Here is a 27,928-nt window from a genome sequence, read left to right as displayed (position 1 = left end):
TCCTATAATCCTAGCACTTTGAGAGGCCGAGGCGGGCAGATCACCTGAGATCAGGAGTTCGAGACCAGCCTGGCCAACATGGTGAAACCCCATCTCTATTAAAAATACAAAAATTAGCCAGGCGTAGTGGCATGTGCCTGTAGTCCTAGCTACTCTGGAGGCTGAGGCAGGAGAATTGCTTGAACCTGGAAGGCATAGGTGGCAGTGAGCTGAGATGGTGCCACTGCACTCCAGCCTGGGAGACAGAGCAAGACTCCATCTCAAAAGGAAAGAAAAATAATAATGCCTGGTTATAATAATGCCTGGTTAAAGAACTCAAGAATGTTGGTTATCAAGACAAATAGTATCCACACTGCAGTTTTGTGGGAATGTCCTAATCAGGCATATGGGGATCAGCTGCCTATTTTTATTGGAACATGATCATGCTAATTAATATTTCATTACCCATTATAGGTTGTCTCTGGATACTTTCATCCAAGAGTTGAATAGTTGTTTCATCCAAGAGTTGAATAGTTGTAACACGGATTGTGTGGCCCAAAAGCTATAAAGTATTTACTGTCTGGCTTCCTGGCTTAATCTGTTGTTGAAACCTTGAGTTTTAGAAGAAGTCTTCATGTTTAAATTCTTTTTCTTGTTTTTGGGCAGGCAGAGAACATTTATAATGATGAAGACCCTGAAGGAAGCGTGGATCCAGAAGGACAAGGATCCTAGAGATGTCTTTACTTGTTGTGATTTTAGACTCCCCTTTTTTCTTCTCAACCCTGAGAGTGATTTAACACTGGTTTTGAGACAGACTTTATTCAGCTATCCCTCTATATAATAGGTACCACCGATAATGCTATTAGCCCAAACAGTGGGTGTTTTCTAAATATTAATAGGGGGGCTTGATTCAACAAAGCCACAGACTTAACGTTGAAATTTTCTTCAGGAATTTTCTAGTAACCCAGGTCTAAAGTAGCTACAGAAAGGGGAATATTATGTGTGATTATTTTTCTTCTTATGCTATATCCCCAAGTTTTTCAGACTCATTTAAGTAAAGGCTAGAGTGAGTAAGGAATAGAGCCAAATGAGGTAGGTGTCTGAGCCATGAAGTATAAATACTGAAAGATGTCACTTTTATTCAGGAAATAGGGGAGATTCAAGTCATATAGATTCCTACTCAAAAATCTTGACACCTGACTTTCCAGGATGCACATTTTCATACGTAGACCAGTTTCCTCTTGGTTTCTTCAGTTAAGTCAAAACAACACGTTCCTCTTTCCCCATATATTCATATATTTTTGCTCGTTAGTGTATTTCTTGAGCTGTTTTCATGTTGTTTATTTCCTGTCTGTGAAATGGTGTTTTTTTTTTGTTGGTGTTTTTTTTTTTTTTTTTTTTTTTAACTTGGGACCACCAAGTTGTAAAGATGTATGTTTTTACCTGACAGTTATACCACAGGTAGACTGTCAAGTTGAGAAGAGTGAATCAATAACTTGTATTTGTTTTAAAAATTAAATTAATCCTTGATAAGAGTTGCTTTTTTTTTTTAGGAGTTAGTCCTTGACCACTAGTTTGATGCCATCTCCATTTTGGGTGACCTGTTTCACCAGCAGGCCTGTTACTCTCCATGACTAACTGTGTAAGTGCTTATAATGGAATAAATTGCTTTTCTACATAACCCCATGCTGATGGGTTTTATTTAGTATAAAACATCCATCAAACACCAGTCTCTGGCTTCTAGAAGAGTCCTTCAGATGACAGTTGTTGTCCATGGTCTTTGACTATCGAGCAGAATTAAATATAATAGTCCCAGAGCTGTAGAAAAGAGCTTTACTCCTTCCAGGGAAAGTGAAAGACATAAAACACTGAATCAGAGGTGGCACAGATTAGTCTTTGATAAGGTAACGTTTCTTTGAAGTCTATCTCTAGAGAACTACATGGACTTCCAAGAGTGTCAAAGGCAGTGTGGTAGAGAGAATTTAAGGCAAAATTTAAATTTGGAAAAGGTGCTTGAACCTTTTCTCAGAGAGGTTTTATCTCCCCAGTATGTTTTTCACTGGGGCCTTTACTTAGGTTAGAAGTAATAGGCTTTGAAGGCCTCTATCACCAGATGCAATAACCAGATAAAATTCCTGTTTTTTCCCAATTGCTTAGTTTTTTTTGTTGTTGTTGTTTTTTAACTGAGTAGATCATTCTGACCCAAAACTACTTTGATGAGGTAAGATCTTTGGGAAAATCTGAATAGCGTTAACCATTAGATTCAAATCTCAACTGGTTTCTTTTCAAGTCTAGTTGTTTTAGAGTGTAGTGAGAATTACCTTGACACAATTTTAAGAGTAAACTATATGGGTCAGCATATCCTTGAACAAAAAGTAAACTTTGTAAAAGTATTCATTTAAATTCTACCACTCATGGCACAAAAGAATGGAAATTGTAAACCCATGTAATGGAAATTGGCTATCTTTTTGACCCCACATGTGCCCCTCAAAAATGTTTTTGGTTTGGGTCAACACAAGGCAAGATACATTCTTTAAAATACTCCCAGGTGTGTCCATACATTCATCCTTTACTCAGTGCATATGTGAGGGTTGCTGCTGGAAGACAGGAGGCTCATCTTTCCTTTCCTTGATGCATTGAGATCAGTATCAACAGCAGATGAAATAGAATCCAGCAAAGAGTTGACATGTTCTGCCTCCGGCCAACTCTAGAATCTTTTTAAGCAGGTCAGCCAGTATTTGCAACTTCCACAGGATGAATTGCTTGCCAAGTTTTTGGTACTCTTGTCTGTTTGGAAGAGTACGTCCAAAGGGTGCTTAGTGATCCTTTGCTAAGATGTTTTTTGCTGTTTCTGGGTTACAGATTTGGCTATATATTTCTAAACAGCCCCTGTAAAGTTGAAAGAAAAAGAAAGTTTATAACAATGAACTTCTGAGGTTTAGTTATTGCAGGCGTTGTTGAGAAGAGATTGTTACAGTGTGATTTATGGATGATCAGGGATGACTTTCCCCTAGCAAATATTTGGATGCCTCCTGTTTGTCAAATAGAATGAATGGTAACCTATGTGATGGTGATGGGAGGGATAGTTAAACGTTTTCTCTGCTAGGTTAACTTCTCACAGGTATAATTACAATGCCTGATTCTGTAGTTTCATTTCTTTGGATTAGTCGTTGTCTTTTCCAGATTGTACTTTTAATCTGATCCACACAAAGGTAGTTAGTAGATCATTAACCTCAATTGCAAGGTTATAATTTCTCAAACATTAAGCATATTATCAGTCATGTGGATTCAAACACAATATAAGAAAATCCTCAAGGCTGGGTGTGGTGGCTTATGCCTGTAATCCCAGCTACTTAGCAGGCTGAGGCAGGAGTATTGTTTGAACCCAGGAGGCAGAGTTGCAGTGCGCCAAGATCGTGCCACCACTCCAGCCTGGGCAACATAGCAAGACCCCCCATCTCTACTAAAAAGAAATTTTTAAAAAAATAATAAAATCCTAGAAAATTAGAAAAAGCAACAATAGTTACTTGTGGGCCAGGTGTGGTGGTTCATGCCTATAATCCCAGCACTTTGAGAGGCTGAGGCATGTGGATCACAAGGTCAGGAGTTCAAGACCAGCCTGGCCAAGATGGTGAAACCCCGTCTCTACTAAAAATACAAAAACTAGCTGGCCGTGGTGGCATGCTCCTGTAGTCCCAGCTACTCAGGAGGCTGAGGCAGGAGAATCACTTGAACCCAGGAGGTGGAGGTTGCAGTGAACCGAGACCGTGCCACTGCACTCCAGGCTGGGTGGCAGTGCGAGACTCTGTCTCAAAAAAAAAAGAAAGTTGTGAATTTGATGTAAGTTTAGGAAATGAATAAAATTTATAGGCATCTGTATAATGTACAACTTGACACGGACTTTCTTTTATCCTTGGTTTCTTTCACGGACTCTAGAACTTTTATCAGAATATACTGGTAAAACATTGGGGGAGGGATCCTGAATAGGTGATTGGTCAGAAAGATGCCTTCAGTTTTGTCAGTGTCTAAAAGTTAAGTCTGTGTAGGCCAAGCACGGTGGCTCACACCTGTAATCCCAGCACTTTGGGAGGCCGAGGCAAGTGGATCACAAGGTCAGGAGATCAAGACCATCTTGGCCAACATGCTGAAACCCTGTCTCTACTAAAATACAAAAAATTAGCCAGGCGTGGTGGTGTGTGCCTATAATCCTAGCTACTTGGGAGGCTGAGGCAGGGGAATCGCTTGAACCTGGGAGGCAGAGGTCGTGCCACTGCACTCCAGCCTGGCAACAGAGCAAGACTCTGTCTCAAAAAAAAAAAAAAAAGAGTAAGTCTGTGTAACATGAACATCTCTGCTTCCACCCAAAACCACAGCCTTTGAATATTATATAAGGACATTAATGGATAGATAAGTTTATTATTTTTGATAGCAGAACTGCTTTCTCTGCTATTCTAAGGAAAACTGAGAATAGCAGGTGGGTAGGGTAGGGTGAGGAAACAAGATGCCCAAAGCCTAGATGCCACAGAATTCGTGGTGATAATCAGGGCATATTTTGAGTCCTACTAGAAACTGAAACATTCCAAATGAACTCTGAATGCCTGACCCAGGCATTTTGGAGGTTTGGGTTATCCCCTTGTCATTAGGCACACACTTAAGGGTTTTTTGTTGTTTTTGTTTTTTGGGTTTTTGTTTTGTTTTGTTTTGAGGCAGTCTCACTCTGTTGTACAAGCTGGAGTGCAGTACTGTGATCTTGACTCACTGCAACCTCTGCCTCCTGGTTCAAGCGATTCTCCTGTCTTGGCCTCCTGAGTAGCTGGGATTATAAGTGCCCGCCACTATGCCCGGCTAATTTTTTTATTTTTAGTGGAGACGGGGTTTCGCCATGTTGGCCAGGCTGGTCTCGAACTCCTGACTGCAGGTGATCCACCCTCCTCTGCCTCCCAAAGTGCTAGGATTACAGGCGTGAGCCACCCCGTCCGGCCTGTTGTTTTTAAGGCATTAATTAGTATTGTTAGGAAAGCAGTAACAATGCAAACACCACTCTTCTCTTCACAAAGATCACCTTCAGACTGTGTCTCCATTCCACCTGCCTGAGAAGTGGGAGCATCAGCCTGTTCCAGGCTCTTGGGTAGCATAGCCCTTTAAAAAAAGAGAGCCATTTTCCATGTGTTTGTGGATAAGCACAATTTGAAAATCATTTCCCAAATCCTATTTTTGTTTTTGACTCTAAGGTAAAATTTTCCCTAAGCCCTCCCACCATCCCCTCAGCCAGTATTAGATGAGATTTGTGTAGCAGCAGAAACTGACTTATAAGTAGAGAGCTCTTCAGCAAGACTGAGCCTTAGCTGCTCCATCTCTTTGTTCTTCTGTTGCTGGAGTTGCACCCCATTTCTTAACTGCCTCTGGCGTTCTTCCATTTCCTCCAGCTGTTCCTGCATGAGATGGCCAAGAACATTTCTAATGAGCCAAACAATAAAAACTCACATTGTCCACTCTTATTTATAAAACACTTTTTTGTTCATTGTTTAATCTTCATAGCAGTATTGAGGCTGGTATTTATATGATAGGTTACGAAACAGGTTCAAAGAGGTTGTGTCTTGGTAAAAAAGTGACAATGCTTTTGAAAATGATGACCTAAAAGGTATCTTGTCTGTTAACCACAGCTTACTTGATAGAATACTGAGAGGGTGATTGGGACTTCTTAGTATTACAACCTTAGTGTCATTGAGGAGGATTTTGGTCTAGTTAGTGAGCTGAGTTTCATATACCTCTCCCTCCATGTGCAGGTTTGTTAAGATAATTGGTAGTTTTTAATAATATAAAATACTATTTAAGTTGAAATACAAAAGTGTGGCAACAATTATTAAATATTGGCTAGAATTCTAGGAGAGTTACACAACTAGTGGAAGTCCATGTTTAGAAAATAAATGGCTTGTTTAAGGAAAAAGTTTTTGTGTCCAAAGCTCCTTAAAGTCAGAGATATTTCTACCTGGTACTTACCTTACCATCATGTGGAAATTGATGCTTTAGTGAGGGTGTTGGCTATCCTAGTTGTTAATTTCCTGCATCGTTTTTTCTTCTTATTTATTTTTGTATAGAGACAGGGTCTCGCTATGTTGCCCAGGCTGGTCTTGTTCCTGGGCTCAAGCAGTCCTCCCGCCTCAGTCTCCCAAAGTGCTGGGATTACAGGTGTGAGCCACTGTGCCCAGCTTATCCTTTTTTCATTACACAAAAAGACTGAATTTGTTGAGTTGTTCTAAGTTGGAAGATAAAGATGGTATGCACAGGATGCCCTTGGGAGCCCTCAGATAACTTTCTCATTCTTCCAAAATCAGGCTGGGATGCATTCTGTAAATTTTCCCTGCCTAGGATGTATACCTGAGGAATAATTAGGTAAGGAAGGTGTCAGCAAGTCAGTCTCTGGTTTACCTGCTAGCTGGCATGGATCCTTAAGGAAGCAGGAGGGAGTTGGGAAGAGAGGAAGGGGTGAAGTTGGTATCTTTTAAAGGGAGAGTGATTTTACCTCAGATTTTGAAGAATACTAAGGAATCCAGTTGTTGGGGTACATGATATTATTAGAAGGATCTAGATAATTTGTCCTCTGAGTCATACTTGACATTGTACCTGTGGCACATCCTCACTGTTTGACACTCTGGCTGAGTCTCAGCTTTCACCAACATTGTCAAAGGACCCTTTTTAGTGCCCAGCCATGCCTAAGAGTGTGTCATCTGAAGAGGGAAGCATCTGCATACTGCTGTCCTGATTGCTCAGTCCTCACTACCTACCAGACCTGTTGGTAAGGTACAAAAGTACATGCTTGGAAAAGCAGTCTGCACCACCAGTGATAAGCTGTGACAGAGTGGAACAGCCTCAATGAAATGAAGGAAGGATTGCTACAGTGGCATTAAGGAGGGTCTCTCTTAATCCTGTGTTAACTACTAGATTAACTTTACAATCAACTCAAAATCCTTCAAAGGTTTTCCACTTTCTTTAGTGGCATTCAGACCCCCTCTAGTTTGACCCCTACCTCCAACTTGAACCTCCGTTACTCTTCCATATGAACATTTTCCTCTAGCCCTGGACTACTAGTACCGAAGCCACTAGTCACATAGGACTCATTTGAAATATGACTAGTCTCAATTGAGATGTAATGTAAGTGTAAAATACACATCAGATTTCTAAGACAGCACACAAAAAGAATGTAAAATACGTCAAAAATATTTGATACTGATTACATGTTGAAATATATGTGTTGGGTTAAATAAAATGCATTAAAGTTAATTTCATCTGTTTCTTTTTTTAATAGAGCTACCAGAACATTTAAAATGACATCTGTGGCTTGCAGTGATAGACAGCACTACTCTAGCGTGACCAACTCAGATCTGTGTGCCTGTGTTCCTGCCACTTTTTTCACCTAGACAGCCGGTCCCTTGTTTTCTGCTGCCTTCTACCTACATACTAGTTTCTCAAGGGCCAGTACATGTCTGTCTACAGTTGCCCCAGCACTTGCATTGACAGCATTGCCAATTTTAATTTTCTACATAAGCCAAAGACAAAGAAAGGATACATTCCCCAACTCAGGAAAAGGGGAACTGCTACAGCAATAGTATTATAAAGTAACAGGTGCTGTGGAAACAGGAGGGTTATCTGTCGCACATTAAGGATATCGGGAAACTTCAGGAAGAAGGGAAATGGGTTTAAAGGATGAGTAAAGAGTTAAAGGGGAAGAAGAGGTCTAATCAATGTATAGTCATGGAATTGTGGGAAAGTGGCTTACTAGTTCATTCCTTGCAACCCTATGGATATGGGAGGAGTATTAATCTCATGTTTCATGTGAGGGTGCTGAGCCACAGAGCTTAAGTAATTTGTCCAAAGTTTCCAACTTAGTGATAGAGCCAGGATTTGCCATTGGCTTAGAGCTCATACTCAAGGTAATAGGCTTTTTATTGGTTCTCAAACTTTTCTGTGCAACCCCAAAAGCTGGCCAAATTGGAGTGCCCTTGGTACTTTTCAGTTAGAGAATAACTCCACTTTTACCTGCTTCATGTATTGCATTCTATGTAAAATTCTCTGGGGGAGAAGGTCCACAGCTTTAGAGAAGACTTCAGTTTTGGAAACCACTGGTCTAAAGAATACATAAAACTGGCCAGGCACAGTGGCTCATGCCTGTAATCCCAGCATTTTGGGAGGTCGAGGCGGGCGGATCATCTGAGGTCAGGAGTTCGAGACCAGCCTGGCCAACATGGTGAAACCCAGCGTCTACTAAAAATACAAAAAATTAGCCGGGCGTGGTGGCAGGTGCCTGTAATCCCAGCTACTCAGGAGGCTGAGGCAGGAGAATCACTTGAACCTGGGAGGCGGAGGTTGCAATGAGCCGAGATCGCGCCATTGCACTCCAGCCTGGGGGACAAGAGCGAGACTTCATCTCAAAAAAAAAAAATACATAAAAGTGTTTAGTAGGCCAGGCACGGTGGTTCATGCCTGTAATCCCAACACATTGGGAGGCCAAAGCGGATGACGAGGTCATGAGATCAAAACCATCCCGGCCAACGTGGTGAAACCCCATCTCTACTAAAAATAGAAAAATTAGTTGGGCATGGTGGCACACACCTGTAGTCCCAACTGCTCGGGAGGCTGAGGCAGGAGAATTGCTTGAACCCGGGAGGCAAAGGTTACAGTGAGCCAAGATTGCGCCACTGCACTCAAGCCTGGAGACAGAGTGAGGCTCCGTCTCAAAAAAAAAAAAAAGTTTAGTTTCAGCTGGATCTAGTTGTTACATTCCTTATGATTCCACCACTAAGCTCACTTCCCAAAACATGTCTTTTTTGTGTTTCCATGCTTTTGTATGAGCTGTTCCCTCTGTCTGGAAGACCTCTCCCTTACCTGCCCAGTGAATAATTATTATTATTATTATTTTATTTTTTTATTTTATTTTATTTATTTTTTTTTTTTGAGGTGGAATCTTGCTCTGTCGCTCAGGCTAGAGTGTACTGGCACCATCTTGGCTCATTGCAACCTCCGGCTCCTGGGTTCAAGCGATTCTTCTGTCTCAGCCTCCCAAGTAGCTGGGACTACAGGCGGCCTAATTTTTGTATTTTTAGTAGAGACGGGGTTTCACCATATTGGTCAGGTTGGTCTTGAACTCCTGACCTCAGGTGATCCACCTGCCTCAGCCTCCCAAAGTGCTAGGATTACAGGTGTGAGCCACTGCGCCCGGCATGAATTCATTCTTAAGGTTCAGCTCCAGCATCTTGAAGAGCCTGAGTATGGACTCAAGCTAGGTTGTTCAGGAGTTACATCCTCGCTCCATCACTCTCAAGCTGCCTAACCCTGGGCAAATCACTGCTCTGCCTTACCTCTGTCTTCTTATTTTTCAAATGCCTTATACCTAACTCATAGAGATGTAAGGACTAAAGGAATTATTTTCTGTAAAGAACTTCAAGTACATACTAGCTATTGTTGATCTATGAAATGTCCCCTCGTTTGCCCAGGCTGGGGTAGTCATGCCTGTTTTCATCAGGACAGTGCCTTATCACTACAGCTGTTACAGTGCTTATAACATTGAAATATGTTTAATTGATTCCAAGACTGTCACATTTTAACATCTCCAATCAGGATGCATGTTAAAATCAACAGTGCTTAGATTTTACGAAATATGTTCATTTTGTCTGTTATGCTTCCTTCTGGAGTACAAACTTTTTTTTTTTTTAAGGCGGAGTCTCCGTCACCCAGGCTGGAGTGCAGTGGCGCGATCTCAACCTCCACCTTGCGGGTTCAAGCAATTCTGCCTCAGCCCCCGAGTAGCTGGGATTACAGGCATGCACCACCACACCCGGCTAATTTTTTGTATTTTTAGCGAGACAGGGTTTCATCGTGTTAGCCAGGATGGTCTCGATCTCCTGACCTCATGATCCGCTCGCCTCTGCCTCCCAGAGTGCTGGGATCACAGGCATGGGCCACCGCGCCCGGCCTCTGGAATACAAACTCTTTGAGGGTAGGAGCATTACCCCTACCCCGCAACACACACACTATTTCTTTTTTTTTCTTTTCTGAGATGGAGTCTTGCTCTGTTGCCAAGCTGGAGCGCAGTGGCGCAGTCTCAGCTCACTGCAACCTCTGCCTCCCAGGTTCAAGCAATTCTCCTGCCTCATCCTCCCGAGAACTGGGAATACAGGCACATGCCACCATGCCCAGCTAATTTTTGTATTTTTTAGTAGAGACGGGGTTTCACCATGTTGGCCAGGATGGTCTCGATCTCTTGACCTTGTGATCCACCCACCTCAGCCTCCCAAAGTGCTGGGATTACAGGCGTGAGCCACCGCATCTGGCTTTTTTTTTTTTTTTTTTTTTTTTGAGGTGAGTCACTGTCACCCAGGCTGGAGTGCAGTGGCACAATCTCAGCTCACTGCAACCTCTGCTGCCCAGGTTCAAGCTATTCTGCCTCAGCCTCCTGAGTAGCTGGGATTACAGGCGCCTACCAGCATGCCCGGCTAATTTTTTTGTAATTCTAGCAGAGATGGGGTTTCACCATCTTGGCCAGGCTGGTCTTGAACTCCTGACCTCGTGATCCACTGCGCCCGGCCACACATACTATTTCTAATTGCTATTGCCAGCACATAGCTCACTGCCTGGCCCACGGTAATTAGGCACTTAGAAACTGTTGAATGAATTGATGAAGGTGATAATAGAGGCAACGTTAAGAGTAGAGTGCAGCCTAAGGATTAAAGGGACACCCTTAAGAAGTAAGCTGATAGGCTGGGCGCGGTGGCTCATGCCTGTAATCCCAGCACTTTGGGAAGCCGAGGCGGGCGGATCACAAGGTCAGGAGATCGAAACCCATCCTGGTCAACATGTTGAAACTCCATCTCTACTAAAAATACAAAAATTAGCTGGGCGTGGTGGCGTGAGCCTGTAGTCCCAGCTACTCGGGAGGCTGAGGCAGGAGAATCGCTTGAACCCGGGAGGCGGAGGTTGCAGTGAGCCAAGATTGTGCCACTGCACTCCAGCCTAGCAACAGAGCGAGACGCCGTCACAAAAAAAAAAAAAAAAAAAGTAAGTTGATGAAATAGAACTTTAGCAAACAGTTTAGGAAGCCATTTCAGAAAGAAAAATTAGGTCCTTCAGACCTTGCTTCCTACTTTAATGATGGTATAGCAACAAGAGAAGCTATTATACTACCAAGAGTGTTTCAGGCCAGACAAGGTGGCTCACACCTGTAATCTCAGCAACTCGGGAGGCTGAGGCAGGAAGACCAAGACTTCCTCTCAATAGAAAGAGAAAGATTCATTTGATAGAGATTAGATAGACAGACTTCTGAATATTCTTTTTAAAACTTTGTGTCATAAGATTATCTTTGGAAAACAATCCTTGGGAAGATACACAAATCGTCAAATCTGAAACCATCTTAACCTCTTCCTTAGAGTAGCTTTCTAATTATTCTCCATTGCTCTGCATCTCTAGCCCACTTTATATCCTGCCACCAGTACTTCTTGTAATCCCAGCACATTGGGAGGCCGGGACGGGTGGATCACGAGGTCAGGAGTTGAAGACCAACCTGGCCAAGATGGTGAAGCCCCATCTGTACTAAAAATACAAAAATTAGCGGGGCCTGGTGGCGGGCATCTGTAATCCCAGCTACTCAGGAGGCTGAAGCAGGAGAATCGCTTGACCCAGGAGGTGGAGATTTCGGTGAGCCAAGATCATGCCACTGCACTCTAGCCTGGGTGACAGAGCAAGACTCCATCTCCAAAGGAAAAAAAAAAAGTAGAGAGGCAGGCAGTGGCTCAAGCCTGTAATCCCAGCACTTTGGGAGGCCGAGCCAGGCAGATCACCTGAGGTCAGGAGTTTGAGACCAGCTGGCTAACATGGTAAAACTTCATCTCTACCAAAAACACAAAAATTAGGGCCGGTCATGGTGACTCATGCCTGTAATCCCAGCACTTTGAGAGGCCAAGGCAGGCAGACTGCCTGAGCTCAGGAGTTCAAGACCAGCCTGGGCAATACGGTGAAACCCCATCCCTACTATACAAAAAATTGGCCGGGCTTGGTGACTCACACCTATAATCCCAGTACTTTGGGAAGCCAAGGCGGGTGGATCATGAGGTCAGGAGATCAAGACCATCCTGGCTAACATGGTGAAACACTGTCTCTAATAAAAATACAAAAAATTAGCCAGCTATGGTGGCATGCACCTGTAGTCCCAGCTACTTGGGAGGCTGAGGCAGGAAAATCGCTTGAACCCAGGAGGCAGAGGTTGCAGTGAGCCCAGATCATGCCACTGCACTCCAGCCTGGGTGACAGAGCGAGACTCCTCAAAAAAAAAAAAAAAAAAAATTTGCCAGGCGTGGCAGTGTGCACCTGTAGTCCCAGCTACTCGGGAGGCTGAGGCAAGAGAACTGCTTGAACCCGGGAGGTAGAGGTTGCAATGAGCCGAGATCACGCTATTGCACTCCAGCCTAGACGATAGAAGAGACTCCGACTAAAAAAAAAATTAGCCAGGTCCATGGTGTTAGGCGCCTGTAATCCCAGCTACTTGGGAGGGTGAGGCAGGAAAATCGCTTGAACCTGGGAAGTGGAGGTTGCAGCAAGGCGAGATCGTGCCACTGCACTCCAGCATGGGTGACAGAGGGAGACTCCATCTCAGAAAAGAAAAAAAAGTAGCAAGGCAATCATGTTACTTCCCTGATTAAATCCCTTTAATGATGCAGCAGACTACTGAATAAAGTCCAAAACTCAAGCTTGTCACCTGCAGCCAAGTTACTAATTATATTTCAAATATGTTGAGTTAGATAAAATGTATTTAAATTAATTTTACCTATATATTTTCTCCCCTGCTCCCCTCAGGCTTAGCTCAGCTGAATCTTTGCCTATTTTAATGTGGCTATTAGAAAATTTATAATTATTTATGTGACTTGCATTATATTTCCGTTGGGCAGCACTGGTCTAGATTCTCCCTATACTTTCATACCTAGCTCAAATTCCACCTCTTTTTTCATGAAGAGTTCTCTGATTTAACCAGTGCCTAAAAAATCTATCCCGGCAGGGCGCGGTGGCTCATGTCTGTAATCCCAGCACTTTGAGAGGCGAGGCAGGTGGATCACAAGATCGGGAGATCGAGACTATCCTGGCTAACACAGTGAAACCCCGTCTCTACTAAAACTGCAAAAAATTAGCCTGGCGTGGTGGCGGGAGCCTGCAATCCCAGCTACTCGGGAGGCTGAGGCAGGAGAATGGCGTGAACCTGGGAGGCAGAGCTTGCAGTGAGCTGAGTGCCACGGCACTCCAGCCTGGGCAAGAGTGACAGACTCCGTCTCAAAAAATAATAATAATAATAATCTATCCCACAGCCCTTTTACCTGCACCTCTCATAAATCACCTATTACTTTCTTCCCTGAGATACACCTATTAATGTAATGTCTGTCTGAGTATTGGCTGTTAAGGATAGTATTGATGCTAAATAAATGACTTTTCACTAGACTGTGAACCAATTTTTTAAAAAATAGGGTAAGGGGAATATGAAGAGTTTAAAAACATTCAGTATTACTGCTGGGCGTGGTGACTTACGCCTGTAATCCCAACAGTTTGGGAGGCTGAGGCCGGTGGATCACCTGAGGTCAGGCATTCGAGACCAGCCTGACCAACATGGTGAAACCCCATCTCTACTAAAATACACAAATTAGCTGGGCATGGTGGCACAGGTCTGCAGTCCCAGTGACGTGGGAGGCTGAGGCAGGAGGATTGCTTGAACCCAGGAGGCAGAGGTTGCAGTGAGCTGAGATCGTGCCACTGCATTCCACTGCACTCCAGCCTGTGTGACAGAGCGAGACTCTGTAAAAATAATTGGGAGGCCGAGGCGGGTGGACTGCCTAAGCTCAGGAGTTTGAGACCACCCTGGGCGACATGGTGAAACCCCATCTCTACTAAAATACAAAAAATTAGCTGGGTGCAGTGGCAGGCACCTGTAGTCCCAGCAACTCAGGAGGCTGAAACGAGAATTGCTTGAACCCTGGAGGTGGAGTTTGCAGTGAACCGAGATTGGTCCAGTGCACTCCAGCCTGGGTGAAAGAGCAAGACTCCGTCTCAAAAATAAATAAATAAATAAATAAAGATAAAAATAAAATAAAAAACATTCAGTATTATGACCCCAAAAACCACAGTGATTTTTGTTTGTTTGTTTTTGTTTTTGAGACGGAGTCTCACTCTGTCACCCAGGCTGGAGTGCAGTGGTGCAATCTCAGCTCACTGCAACCTCCGCCTCCCGGGTTCAAGCGATTCTCATGCCTCAGCCTCCCAAGTAGCTGGGACTACAGGTGTGTGCCACCATGCCCCCCTAATTTTTGTCTTTTTAGTAGAGATGGGGTTTCACCATATTGGCTATGCTTGTCTCAAACTACTGACCTTGTGATCCACCCACCTCAGCCTCCCAACCAAAGTGCTGGGATTACAGGCATGAGCCACCGCTCCCAGCCAGAGTGTTTTCATAATACAAACTACAGAAAGCTTGACAAAATCTTCAGTGAAGTGAATGCAGCCATTTTAACAGGGAAACTTGTTCCCTTAAGGGCATATCAGAATCTCTGGGAGGACACAGATTTTTAAGTTTATCCAAAGGAATCAGTGTTTCAAAAGATTAAAGTACTGCTTAGAGCACCACACTACAGTCTTCTCATTAGTGCCCAGCAGCACATGTGCTCTGAGCCTTGAGTAGCAGAGAGTAATACAACAATAAGTAAAATGTATTCCCTACCTTCTGAAAGTTCACAGTCTAGGAGGGACTACGTAATTGTTTATTCACTTAGTATTTATATCCCACTCTGTTCTAAAAAGGGATTAGAACTGGCTCACACTTAATCAGAAATAACTTGAATGCAAGAGAGATGGAGACAAATGCACATAAAAGGAAAGTGAAGATTAGAGGATTCTATTAAGGTTGGTGCAAAATTAATTGCAGCTTTTGCCATTAAAAGTACTTGAGCCCAGGATTTCAAGACCAGCCTGGGCAACATGGCAAAACCCTGTCTACAAAAAATACAAAATTGGCCGGCCGCGGTGGCTCACACCTATAATCCTAGCTCTTTGGGAGGCCAAGGCAGGCGGATAGCTTGAGCTGAGGAGTTCAAATCCAGCCTGGGCCACATGGTGAAACCCTGTCTCTACAAAAAATTAGCCAGGTATGGTGGCACACATTTGTAGTCCCAGCTGCTTGGGGGCGCTAAGGCAGGAGGATCGCTTGAGCCCAGGAGGTTGAGGTGCAGTGAGCCCTCAAGATTGCACCTGTCTCAAAAAAAGAAAAAATTAGCTGGGCATGTTGGTACACAGTTGTGGTCCCAGCTACTCAAGAGGCTGAGGTGGGAGGATCGCTTGAACCTGAGAGGTCGAGGCTGCAGTTAGCTGTGATCATGCCACTGCACCAGCCTAAGTGACAGCAAGACCCTGTCGCAAAAAAACAGAGTGCAGGCCGGGCGCAGTGGCTCACGCCTGTAATCCCAGCACTTTGGGAGGCCAAGGCAGGCGGATCACGAGGTCAGGAGATCCAGACCATCCTGGTTAACACAGTGAAACCCCAACTCTACTAAAATTACAAAAAAACAGCCGGACATGGTGGCAGGCACCTGTAGTCCCAGCTACTCAGGAGGCTGAGGCAGGAGAATGGCGTGAACCCGGGAGGCAGAGCTTGTAGTGAGCTGAGATCGCATCACTGCACTCTAGCCTGGGCGACAGAGCGAGACTCCATCTCAAAAAAAAAAAACAACAGAGTGCAGATAACTTCTAGTCCCTAGCATGGGCCTGAATGAAGGAAGAATGGAGAAAAGAATTGCGTGGCCCCAAAGAACAAATTTTTCTTCCTACATGTGACACTATCTTTCAGCCCCAAAGACCTTGGACTCTGGCCACTCTTTCCCCAGGTTAAAAGACCTCAGTTCCTTTCATGCCCAATGGGCCTACCCTGTACTGCTGCACCTCTTCATCTCGTTTTTGCCTCACAAGTGCGATCTGGTCCTCCAGGTTCCTGTTTTGCAGGCGGAGCTGCCGGGCCTCTGCTTGCAGGGGTCTCAGAGCCTCCTTCATCTCCTGGATCTCAGCCTGGGTTTTCTGCAGAGCTTTGGTCCCAGCTTCTTTCCTCTCTAGGAGCCTCAGGAGCTGAGGCTCATACTCCTCCTCCAGGTCCTGGCGGCTCTCTGCCATGAGATTTTCAAACTGGGCAGAGAGTCGCCGGCTTTCCTGGAGAAAGTGCCCATCCCTCTGGCTTGGAGGGGCTTCTAGTTGTTGCCGCAGCTGCTCCTTCTGCTTCTGATAGGCATCCCGGAGCTGGGCCAGTTCCTCTGAGAGCTGGGTTGCCCTCGTAGTCAGCACTTCCCGGAAATCGGCAAACTGAGCCACGTCCTGCTGGCGGCACTCCAGCTGGTATTGGTAGGCCACACATTCCTTCGTCACTTTGAAAAGCTTCTGCTTGATCAGCCGGATCTCCTCCCTTAGGCCATCTCTCTCCAGCTCTGCTTGGGCATGGAGCTTGTAGGCAGCCAGGATGTCTTGATGGACTTGCTGTACCTCCTGCAGGGCTGGTTCCCGGAGCAATACAAGCTCATGGATGAGCTGATCCCTCTCCTCTTCCAGCTGGGCCACAGCTTGGACACACTGCTGGAAACGCCCCTCTAGCAATTCCAGGTCCTCTATGCTCAGGTTCTCCTCCATGCTGGGGCTCGGCTTGGCTCTGAGGCTCTCCTCAGCTCTAAGGCTCTCCTCAGGGTTACATTTCTCCGCCCTTGTAACTGTCTCTCCCTCATAAACAACCTGCTCTGGGCTTGTGGGCTTTCCTGGCTCCACGGGCCCCTCCACAAACTGTATCCGATCTGGCTCCATGGTTTCCTCCACACACACTGTCTCCTCTGGATTCCCAGGCTCCTCCACATGCAGAGCCTCATCTGGCTGCATGGCCTCCTCAATATACAGGACCTCCTCTGCCTTCTCAGTCTCTTGCACATAGAGTGTCTCATCAAGGTCACCTGTGTCCTCCAGGTAGAGGATGTCTTCGAGGTTTAAGGACCCCTCTGAAGATACAGTAACTTCTGGGTTCAAGGCTTCTGCCTCATTTAGGGATTCAGAGTTCTTTGGAAGAGGAGAATTGGCCTCTGCTCTTGTTTTCCTGAAAAAGAAATGATTGAAAGTGAAAGGGCAGCCACAATCCCAGGATGGTGCAATTCTGGAGCCAGCAGCCACGGGCCTAGACTACCTCAGGTTCTTAGATGTCAGCAGCCACTCGTCTGCTCCCTCCACTCTGTCAATCCACCCCTCTACACCCAACCACTGTGTAGATCCCCTGCCAGCATCCCAGCGACATCACCATATGGTCTCTGCTTATGCAGCTCCAAGGACTCGACATACCTGAGGCACCACTGTTTGTTCCACAATTATAATAAATATATATATTTTTTGAGATGGAGTCCTGCTCTATTGCCCAGGCTGGAGTGCAGTAGCGTGATCTCGGCTCACTGCAACCTCTGTCCCCCAGTTCATGCGATTCTCTTGACTCAGCCTCCCAAGTAGCACCACCATGCCTTTTTTTTTTTTTTTTTTTTTTTTTTTGAGATGGAGTCTTGCTCTGTTGCCAGGCCGGAGTGCAGTGGTGCGATCTTGGCTCACTGCAACCTCCGCCTCCTGGGTTCAAGTGATTCTCCTGCCTCAGCCTCCTGAGTAGCTGGGATTACAGGCACACGCCACCATGCCCGGCTAATTTTTGTATTTTTAGTGGAGATGGGGTTTCACCATGTTAGTCAGGCTGTTCTCAAACTCCTGACCTCATGATCTGCCTGCCTCGGACTCCCAAAGTGCTGGGATTATAGGCGTGAGCCACTGCGCCCAGTCCAGTTCTAATAAAATTATAACGTTGAGGTAAAACCTTCCTTGTAACTTTTTTTTTTCTTTGAGATGGAGTCTTGCTCTGTCACCCAGGCTGGAGTGCAGTGGTGCCATTTCAGCCTCCGCCTCCCAGGTAGCTGGGACTACAGACACGTGCCACCACACTCAGCTAATTTTTGTATTTTTAGTAGAGATGGGGTTTTACCATGTTGGCCAGGCTGGTCTCAAACTCCTGACCTCAAGTGATCCGCCCTCTTCAGCCTCCCAAAGTGTTGGGATTACAGGCGTTGAGCCACCACGCCCAGCCCTTCCTTGTAACTTTTAGCCACTGGATTTACCTGATTCTTCCTTCTAGGATCAGATATTTCTACCTTCTTTTCTATGTAAGTTATCTAAACACTTAAAGATAACCATGGTTGGCCAGGCGCGGTGGCTCACACCTGTAATCTCAGCACTTTGGGAGGCCGAATCAGGCGGATCACCTGAGGTCGGGAGTTCAAGACCAGCCTGACCAACATGGAGAAACCCTGTCTCTACTAACAATACAAAATTAGCCGGGCATGGTGGTGCATGCCTGTAATCCCAGATACTCGGGAGGCTGAGGCAGGAGAATCTCTTGAACTTCTGAGGCGGAGGTTGCAGTGAGACAGATCGCACCATTGCACTCCAGCCTGGGCAACAACAGCGAAACTCCGTCTCAAAAAAAAAAAAAGATAACCATGGTGAAGTGCGGTGGCTCATGTCTGTAATCCCAGCACTTTGGGAGGCCAAGACCTCTTGAGTCCAGGAGTTTAAGGCCAGCATGGGCAACATGGCAAAACCCCATCTCTACAAAAAAATACAAAAAATTAGTTGGGCATGATGGTGCACACCTGTAGTCCCAGATACTTGGGAGGCTGTGGTGGGAGAATCACCTGAGCCTGGGAGGTTGAGGCTGTGCTGAGCCATGATTGCACCACTCTGCACCCCAGCCTGGGCAACAGTGACCCTGTCAAAAAAAAAAAAAAAAAAACAGCTTATCTTTGTTATTCCATACATGTCCAGGTTTCCAGTGCCCTCTTCATTTGTGTCATATCCTTGTGACACAAATGACAGTTTCAGACTGTCACTCTCTTGAGGATTTTTTTTTTAACTTACCTTTATTCTTAAGTTCCCAAGAGCTAGAAATTGGGATGGGTATCAAAAGCAGTGCCCCAGGGCTGGGTGAGATGGCTCACGCCTGTAATGCCAGCACTTTGGGAGGCCAAGACGGCTGGATCACCTGAGCTCAGGAGTTCGAGATCAGCCTAGCCAACATGGTGAAACCCCATCTCTACTAAAAATACAAAACTTAGCAGGACATGATGGTGCATGCCTGTAATCTCAGCTACTCGGGAGGCTGAGGCACGAGAATCGCTTGAACCTGGGAGGCAGAGGTTGCAGTGAGCCGAGATCACACCACAGCCTGGGCGACAGACCGGGACTCCATCTCAAAAAAAAACAAAAACAAAAACCAGGCCAGGCACAGTGGCTCACGCCTGTAATCCCAGCACTTTGGGAGGCTGAGGCAGGCAGATCATGAGGTCAGGAGATCGAGACCATACTGGCTAACACAGTGAAACCCCGTCTCTACTAAAAGTACAAAAAAATTAGCCAGGCGTGGTGGCGGGCGCCCTGTAGTCCCAGCTACTCGGGAGGCTGAGGCAAGAGAATGGTGTGAACCTGGGAAGTGGAGCTTGCAGTGAGCCGAGATTGCGCCACCGCACTCCAGCCTGGGCAACAAAAGCAAACTCTGTATCCAAAAAAAAAAGTTTTTCATACCAAGTGCTTGTAAGCAACATTTCTTGTTTCTGTAAAAGTTCATCTTGTTAGAACTGGCCCACCCTTCTAGCCTGTCAAACGCTCTTGAAGTCAGATTCTATCATTCCGACATCTGAGCTCTTTGACCCAGCTGCCTATTGCCTGCCAGCTCAGTCAGTTCCCACTGGGGAGGGCTCTCTTGCTGCTTTGCCCCTCAAATGCAAATAGCTTTGGTCTTTCCTGTTTCTGTTTTTTTGTTTTTGTCTTTATTTATTTATTTTTTTTTTGAGATGGAGTCTCCCTCTGTCGCCCAGGCCTGAGTACTGTGGCATGATCATAGCTCACTACAGCCTGAACCTCCCTGGCTCAAGCCATCCTCCTGCCTCAGCCTCCCAGGTAGCCAGGACTACAGGCACATAGCACCACACCCGCTAATTTTTTAACTTTTTGTAGAGATGAAGTCTCACTATGTTGCTCAGGCTGGTCTCAAACTCCTGAGCTCAAGCAATCCTCCTACCTAGACCTCCCAAAGTTCTGGGATTACAGACATGAGCCACCACATCCAGCCACAGGCAAGAAATCTTCAGACAGTTCTTTCCCTCCCCTGTATAGCCAGTTCACTGAGAAGTGACTTTTCTTTTCTTTTTTTTTTGAGATGGAGTTTCACTCTGTCGCCCAGGCTGGAGTGCAGTGGTGCGGTCTCAGCTCACTGCAACCTCCTCCTCCTGGGTTCAAGTGATTCTCCTGCCTCAGCCTCCTGAGTAGCTGGGACTATAGGTGCCTGCCACCACGCCCGGCTAACTTTTGTGTATTTAGTAGAGACAGGGTTTCACCATGTTGGCCAGGATGGTCTCAATCTCCTGACCTCGTGATCCACCAGCCTCGGCCTCCCAAAGTGCTGGGATTACAGGCACGAGTCACCGTGCCCGGCCAAAAAGTGACCTTTCTATCTTAGAAAGACTACGGTCTCCATCCCCCTCTTCAGCATCCCACTATCAGGGCCCTACTACAAGTCATCATGTCTCACTGGCACTTTTGTCCTGGTCTTCTAAAAGGACTTCCTCCTCTCCTCACCTCAATCTATTCTCTACACCACCACAGTTAACTTGCTACAACACAGAGTGAACTATTGCTCCACTTCACCAATAAATACCGAAATTGCTACGCATGGTTTCAAGGTCCTTAAAAATGTGGCCCAAACTTATCTTTTTTTTTTTTTCTTTTTTTGAGCCAGAGTCTGGCTCTCTTGCCCAGGCTGGAGTGCAGTGGTGCAATCTCGGCTCACTGCAACCTCCGCCTCCTGGGTTCAAGCAGTTCTCTGCCTCAGCCTCCAGAGTAGCTGGGACTACAGGCGCCCACCACCATGCCTGGCTAATTTTTTGTATTTTTAGCAGAGACAGGGTTTCACCATCTTGGCCAGGCTGGTCTCGAACTCCTGACCTCGTGATCCGCCTGCCTCCCAAAGTGCTGGGATTACAGGCATGAGCCACTGCACCCGGCCCCAAAACATACCTTTTTTAGCTTCCTCTCACATTATTCCTGCAACCCACCCAATGCTTGACATCCTAGAGCTTGCATTAACTTTTTACACCTCCTACTCTAAGCCCACAGTGTCCAGCTGAGAAATGCAGCTTCTCAAAAACCACCTAACTAGAGAACAACCCTGTACTACCTGGGAAGGCAGAGCTCCTAGAGCCAGGGCCAGGAAGGATGCACCTGCTCAGCCAACCAAACCCACTCTGACATTCAACAGTCCCTGCTTTCCTAGCAGACGGCCCTTTCATCATTCTCGTGCCAAGCCGCCCACCTTGGAATGACTTCACCGTGTTCAAGATTATTCTAGGCATTTTACATGAATACTCATTTATAGAATCCTCATCATCCATTGGCTGGGCACGGTGGCTCACGCCTGTAATCTCAGCACTTTGGGAGGCCGAGGTGGGTGGATCACCTGAGGTCAGGAGTTTGAGACCAGCCTGGCCAACATGGTGAAACTCCGTCTCCACTAAAAATACAAACAATTAGCTGGGTATGGTGGCGCGTGCCTGTAATCCCAGCTACTCGGGAGGCTGAAGCAGGAGGATCGCTTGAACCTGGGAGACAGAGGGTGCAGTGAACTGAGATTGCGCCATTGCCCTCCAGCCTGAGCAACAAGAGCGAGACTCTGTTTCAAAAAAAAAAAAGAAAGAAAGAATCTTCATCTGTTATCTCCATTTTATAGATGAGGAAGCCAATGCACAGAGTAAAGAACTCACACAAGGTTCCACAACTGTTGTAAGTGGTGGAGGCTGAAGAAGGCCTGCAGTATTTACCACTCTCCTAGGATAGGCGTGAGGTCCAAAAGAGGTAACTACAGCACATATAAAAAGCCTGGCATGCAGCAGTCACAATATACTTTTTTTTTTTTTTTGAGTTGGAGTTTCACTCTTGTTGCCCAGGCTGGAGTGCAATGGTGTGATCTCCGCTCACTGCAGCCTCTGCCTCCTGGGTTCAAGCAAGTCTCCTGTCTCAGCCTCCCAAGTAACTGGGATTACAGGCACATGCCACCACGCCTGGCTAATTTTTGTATTTTTAGTAGAGCCAGGGTTTCACCATGTTAGCTGGGCTGGTCTTGAACTCCTGACCTCAGGTGATCCGCACACCTCATCGTCCCAAAGTGCTGGGATTACAGGCGTGAGCCACCGCGCCCGGCCCACAATATACTTCTATCTACCTAACAAATTTCGACTCATCCTTCAAGCCCTGCTCAAACTTCATCTCTTCCATAAAGTATCTCCCAGACAGCCCCATGTGTGTTCTCAGGGCACTCTGTATGCAGCACATCTTCACACTTATTGCTCCAGTTACAGAAGTACATGTGTCTGTCTCCCTGATAGTGAGTTTCCTAAGGACAAGCAGAGTTCTCATTCTGCTCTATATCCTAGGGTGGGGCTCTGTAAGGGCAGACAGGCAGAAACCAGATGAACTCCAAGGAGGAAATCTGCCCAAGGTCGAATGGCAAAGCTGGAAGTAAAACCCAGGCCTCCTGACCTCCAAGCTGTGCTGTTAGCACACATCATGTTGCCTCCACCACCCCACCCATGGTGCCAGGCCTCTGCTGGGTGCTGCCCTCACACAGCCGCCTCTTTTAAACAGAGAGAGGAGGGAAAGAAGCAGATGACAGGAGGCTCAGAGGAGAGGAAGCCAGCTTAGCTGGGGCCCCTGACCTCGGGCTTCCTTGGGCCCTGGGCAGCCTGCCTCTGCCACTCTGTCCCTGTCCCCAGAGAACCGCACAGCTCTCCAACCCTGTCCAGGGATGTGGCTGGGAGTGCATGTGACATTGTGCAGGCAAGAGTCCGTCTGTCTGACTGTAGCTGTAGGTGTGGACAGCAGTATGGGCGAGTGTGTGTGTGTGAGACCGCTCAGCTTTGTGCCCCTGTGTGACAGTGAAGGGGTATCAGGAGGTGTGTATTTGCACCCTCACCTCTTGGTACACTGGGAAGTCCCAGAGCCACAGTATGACCTGGGACAGAAATACCCCTCACCCCAAACCCCTCAGCCACAGGTCCCTTCCCCCACTAATCAGTTGTGCCCTGCCAGCAGGGATAGTGGGGAGGGCCCCTGGACCCTTCCCCCACCCAACCCAGGCCAGACCGGAGAGAACAAGCCCTGACAGACTCTTAACTTCAAGCTGGCAGATGCCCAGCCTTGCACCAAGTGGCTTCCACACAGCCAATTCAGCAGGGGAGGCCTCTGTCTCCAACTGACATTTGCAGGGAGGAATGAAGGCAAGCGAGAAGTGTCTTTGGCTGCTATGGGCCAAATGGCACTTGAGCGGTGGATGCCCACTGGCCTGGAAGGGTTAATTTTCATGTAGCCCCGGGAGGGGGAGGGGTATTATAAAAAGCCACAGACAAACGGAGGTGCCAGGACCCCGGGACGGCCCGACTCCCCGATGTCCCCTCACGAGGCGGCTCCAGTGCCCCACCCCGGCTGGACCACTACCCCTAGACAGGCGAAAGACGCCCGCGGTCGGGGGGAAAGGGAACCCGTCCAGCAGCACCCCCTCCCCAGGGGGGCGGCGACGCGGGCCCGGCACGGTCCTACCTCGCGGCTTGGGCGGCGCCGTCCCCGCCGCGCCGGGGCTCCGGGCTGGCCATGGCTGCGCGACCCCGGGCTGGCGGCCGCGTTATTAATAGCCGGGCCCGCGGGCCCCTCGCTCCGGCGCCCGCGCCCGCCGCACTGCCAGCTGCAGCCGACACCGGATCCCGGCCGGGCCAGGGCCGGGCGCGCCCACTTGGCCGGGGCTCCTGCCGCGGGGGGAGGGAGCGGCCGCGCGGACCTGGGGGCGGGGAGAGGCTGCCCCTCCCGGACCAGCCTGGGGCGGGGGTGGGAACGGGGGCCTGGAGCAGCCTTTCCAAACCTCCCAGCCCCCTGGTCTTCCCGAACCTTCTCTCCACCCTTCCTTTCGTGGGGTCCCGTTGCAGGGCGAGTCAGAAGGGGGGTCTGAAGCCCCAGGGAGCACCTTCCCTGTCCAGCCTGGGAGGGTGGGGGCAGGGTTGGGCGGGCTGCTCAAAGGGAGCCAGCACCCCTCTCCCGCGAGTGTTTGGGGGTGTCCGCCGCCGCTTAGCGCCCTCTGGTCCCCACCCACGAGGGGAAAGGCCGCAGCCACCCTCTGGGCACTCCGGGCTGTCCCCGGCAGCTGTCGTGAAGGCGGGGCAGGGCGCGGCCGGGGAGGAGGGTTCACGGCCACACCCCGCGCGTTTGGGGACAGCCTGGAGCCTGGGGGCGGGCTGGGTGGCTGGGGTTAGGGAGGACTGCGGAGGAGTTTACGCCTATCACATTGCGTCCATATTTAACCCCACTTTCTGCCCCACCCTTTGAGGCTTCCTGGGGTCTCTCCCCTGCTCCACCTGTCACCCCACTCAGCCCACTTCTGTCAACTTCAAGACGTACCTCCCCCCACGTCCTCAGCCCACTAGTGTCAGGGTCAAATCAGCACTGACGTCTTTCTCCCCAAGAGAGAAGCTGCTGGGCCCCTCCCCAGACCTGGGCTTCAGGCGTTCTTCCTTCGGATTCCTTTTTCCACTTAGCCACCCTGTCTGGGGAGGTCTTTGACTCAATCGCAGAAGAATGCCGGCACCATAACAAGCCCCAGGGGCTGGGGTGCCTGGGAGGCCGGTGGGGGAAGCATGCCGTGGTGTTGAATGTGTGTGGGCTTGTGTGCCCCTGTGTGACTCTGCGGTGATTGTGGGGTACATGTCTGTGTGTGAGCATGTGGATGTGTGATTGTGTGATCTCAGGGTGAATGTGTGTGGTGATTGTGCCATGGTGGAGTGTCTTTGTGGGGCTGGCGGTTTTGACTGTGTGTGGGGGGCATGCGTATGGTCCCGCGTGTGACTCTGTGTGCTTGTGCGTGACTGGAGATTGATGAATGTTCATTCATCCTCACGTCTGAGTGTGCCGCCTGTGGCTGTATATTTATATTTCTCTGTCTAATGCAAGGGAGTGGAAGATTTAACACCCAGGGCAGCCAAATATACCCTTGTAAGGTATGCACGAGAAAAAGCCAGGTTTTGAGGCTGCTGGTCATTTTCTGACTTACCCCTGAACTATTCCAGGGGAGGAGGCTGGCGAAGCCTCAGCTGCTGGGCATTTGACATCTGCTGCCCGCCAGAGGAGAGCTAAGGCAGCAAGGGCAGGCCTGCCAGAGGCTCTGTTTGCTGTGGTACCAAGCAACAGGCGGCAAGGGTGGCATTCAGAGGAGCTGGCTCTGCCCCTCCAACTCCCAGCCCAGGACCTGGCCTTAGGCTGTCCCCAGGACTGAATTTCTGACCCCCTCCTACCCTCCTGCTCAGCGCTTCTTTAGGCTGAAACCCTGAATTCCCCAGGGTCCCAGAAACTTCCCCACCTCCAGGCCTTTGTTGTTGTTGTTTCTGTTGCTGTTGTTTCTTGCAGTCAGGGTCTCACTCTGTCATCCAGGCAGGAGTACAGTGGTGCGATCATGGTTCACTGCAGCCTCAACCTCCCAGGCTCAGGTGATCCTCCCATCTCAGCCTCCCGAGTAGCTGGAACTACAGATGCACACCACCACACCTGGATAATTTTTGTATTTTTTGTAAAGACGAGGTCTCACTGTGTTGCCTAGGCTGGTCTCAAACTCCTAGGCTCAAGCAATCCTCCTGCCTCAGCCTCCCAAAGTGCTGGGATTACAGGAGTGAGCCACCACACCCAGCCAGGCCTTTTCTGCTGCTCCCTCTGCCTAGAAAACCCTTTCCAGCTCTTCACAGCCCACCTTTTACTCTCCTTCAGGTCTCAGCTCACATCTCACAGAGGCCTTCTCTGAAGCTTCCCCACCACCCCCTGCCCATAATGTCCACCCATTTACTTTTTTGTTTTAGGCTGTTTTGTTTTGTTTTGTTGGGTTTTGTAAAATTTTACTTAATAGAGATGGGGTCTCACTATGTTGTTAAGGCTGATCTCAAACTCCTGGCCTCAAGGGATCCTCCAGACTCAGCCTCCCAAAGTGCTGGGATTACAAGCACGAGCCACCATGCCTCACCCCATTTACTGTTTATCCCTGTCACCCTGTTTATTTTCTGTGCAGCACTTATACATCTGCAACAATATTATTCATTTTCTTTCTTTTTTTTTTTTTTTGAGACGGAGTCTCGCTCTGTCGCCCAGGCTGGAGTGCAGTGGCATGATCTCGGCTCACTGCAAGCTCCACCTCCCAGGTTCAGGTCATTCTCCTGCCTCAGCCTCCAGAGTAGCTGGGACTACAGGTGCCTGCAACCATGCCCGGCTAATTTTTTTGTATTTTTAGTAGAGACTGGGTTTCACTGTGTTATCCAGGATGGTCTCGATCTCCTGACCTCGTGATCCGCCCATCTCGGCCTCCCAAAGTGCTAGGATTACAGGCATGAGCCACCGCGCCTGGCCAATACTATTCATTTTCAATTATTTCCTTCTGTGTTTCCCCCACTAGAATGGAAGCCCCATGAGGGCAGAGACTTTATGTGTCTTGTGTACTGCCGTGTCCCCAGAGCCCAGCACAGGGACTACCACATAGTAGGACCTTAAAAAAAATTGTTTGTTTTTGTTTTTTATAACAATAACAATCATTTATTTTACCCACAGATCTGTGATTTGGGCACGGCTTGGTGGAGGCAGCTCATTTCTGCTTCACGTGGCATCAGCTGAGGTGGCTTGCCCAGAGGCTGCAGAACTCGCATCCAGGACAGCTCACTCATGTGGCTGGCAAGTTGATGTGGTCTGTCAGCTGGGAGCTCAGCAGGGGATTTGGCTGGGGGTCTTGGTTCTCCTCCACATGGGCTTTTCCACGGGTTGCTTGTGCTTCCTCATGGCATGGTGGCTAAGTCCCAACAGTAAATGTCCCAAAAGAACAAGGCAGAAGTGAAAGGCATTTTTTTGAGCTAGCCTTGGAAGCTACACACTGTCACTGCTGACCTATTCTGTTGCTCAAGGTAGTCACAGAAACCCGGGCCTCTAGCTCATGGGGAGGGGACATAGATGCCACCTTTTAATGGGAAGGGTGTGTCAAAGTCACAGTATAAGAAGAGCTTATGGAATGGGATATAGTATTGCCTCTATCTTGGGAAAATACAATCTGCCAAAGATGCAGACTCACATCTTCGTCTTCCACCATCTCCAGACTGTGGCCCTAATCCACACCTGTCCAAGACCAGTCCAAGCTCCCTTCTAATGCCTCATTCTAACCAATGAAAGTAAAAAGGAGGGGTCACTCACCTCACACCACTTCTGATTGTGTCCCATTGCCAGAGCTCAGTCACATGGCCATATTTAGCTTTAGTGGCTTATTATAAAGGATATTGAAAAGGATACAGATGAAGAGATGAATAGGGCAGAGTTATGGAGGAAGGGGCAAGAAGCTTCCATGCCCTCCCTGGGCACACCATCCTCCAGGAACCTCCATATGTTCAGCTATCTGGAAGCTCCAAAAAAATTGTTGAATGAATGAAAGAAAGGAGGATAGTTTTACTTAGGCTAATTTAGGCAATATTCGATGCCTGCTGTGTGCTAGGCCTGGGCCACTCACCTCTCAGAAGCCCCAGTCTACTCAGGGAGACAGACACACATGTGCCCAGATTGCATATAGCAAGGCAGTGTGAGGTATGTGAGCCCATAAGATTCAGCTCACTTGGCAAACATTGGCACTTGGGCTGTGCTGGGCCCTGTATCAGAGCAAACAGCCTTATTTGGCCCAAGCCTGCAAGAAGCTTTCAGTGTAGAGGAAGCTAGAACCGTCTCCTGGGTAGAAAAACCTATGCAGAAAATAATGCCAAATCACTGG

The 27,928-nt window shown here is 47.8% G+C and overlaps 2 protein-coding genes across 5 annotated transcripts in view; one reads left to right on the top strand and one right to left on the bottom strand.

Annotated features, from left to right (window-relative positions):
* RBBP4 (RB binding protein 4, chromatin remodeling factor) overlaps positions 1-1,660 on the top strand; it is a 29,407-nt gene extending 27,747 nt beyond the window's left edge. Inside the window, exon 12 of the mRNA XM_054464458.2 lies at positions 646-1,660. Coding sequence (XP_054320433.1) covers positions 646-711 — 66 coding nt within the window. The 3' untranslated portion in view covers positions 712-1,660. The remainder of the gene's footprint in view (positions 1-645) is intronic.
* Position 1,661: 1 nt separating this feature from the next.
* SYNC (syncoilin, intermediate filament protein) lies at positions 1,662-23,914 on the bottom strand. 4 transcript variants are annotated; one of them, XM_054464385.2, is made up of 5 exons: positions 23,701-23,894; positions 15,925-17,122; positions 5,287-5,411; positions 5,042-5,118; positions 1,662-2,868 (listed from the first exon to the last, which is right to left on the bottom strand). In XM_054464385.2, the coding sequence occupies exons 1-5, from the start codon at positions 23,751-23,753 to the stop codon at positions 2,858-2,860; spliced, it is 1,464 nt and encodes a 487-aa protein (XP_054320360.1). In that variant the 5' UTR covers positions 23,754-23,894; the 3' UTR covers positions 1,662-2,857. The 4 variants fall into 4 exon arrangements, with proteins under 4 accessions (XP_054320360.1, XP_054320370.1, XP_063522359.1 ...); XM_054464395.2 differs by lacking the exon at positions 5,042-5,118; XM_063666289.1 differs by lacking the exon at positions 1,662-2,868 and having other exon boundaries at positions 2,917-5,118; positions 15,940-17,122; positions 23,701-23,914.
* Positions 23,915-27,928: the final 4,014 nt, after the last annotated feature.

This window comes from Pongo pygmaeus, chromosome 1 (genome assembly GCF_028885625.2).
Source record: "Pongo pygmaeus isolate AG05252 chromosome 1, NHGRI_mPonPyg2-v2.0_pri, whole genome shotgun sequence".
Lineage (NCBI taxonomy): Eukaryota > Metazoa > Chordata > Mammalia > Primates > Hominidae > Pongo > Pongo pygmaeus.
Note: the sequence above shows the minus strand (reverse complement) of the source record. Positions and strands in the feature narration are given on the sequence as shown.

Bases quoted from the DNA above. Each gene is read 5' to 3' on its own strand.
- SYNC (XM_063666287.1), bottom strand. From the start codon at position 23,753: ATGGCCAGCCCGGAGCCCCGGCGCGGCGGGGACGGCGCCGCCCAAGCC. The intron at 17,123-23,700 runs GTAGGACCGTGC...TTTCTTTTTCAG, and splicing joins GGCGCCGCCCAAGCCGCGAG to GAAAACAAGAGCAGAGGCCA. The intron at 5,412-15,924 runs GTAGGCCCATTG...CATCTCATGCAG, and splicing joins AAGAGGTGCAGCAGTACAGG to GAACAGCTGGAGGAAATGGA.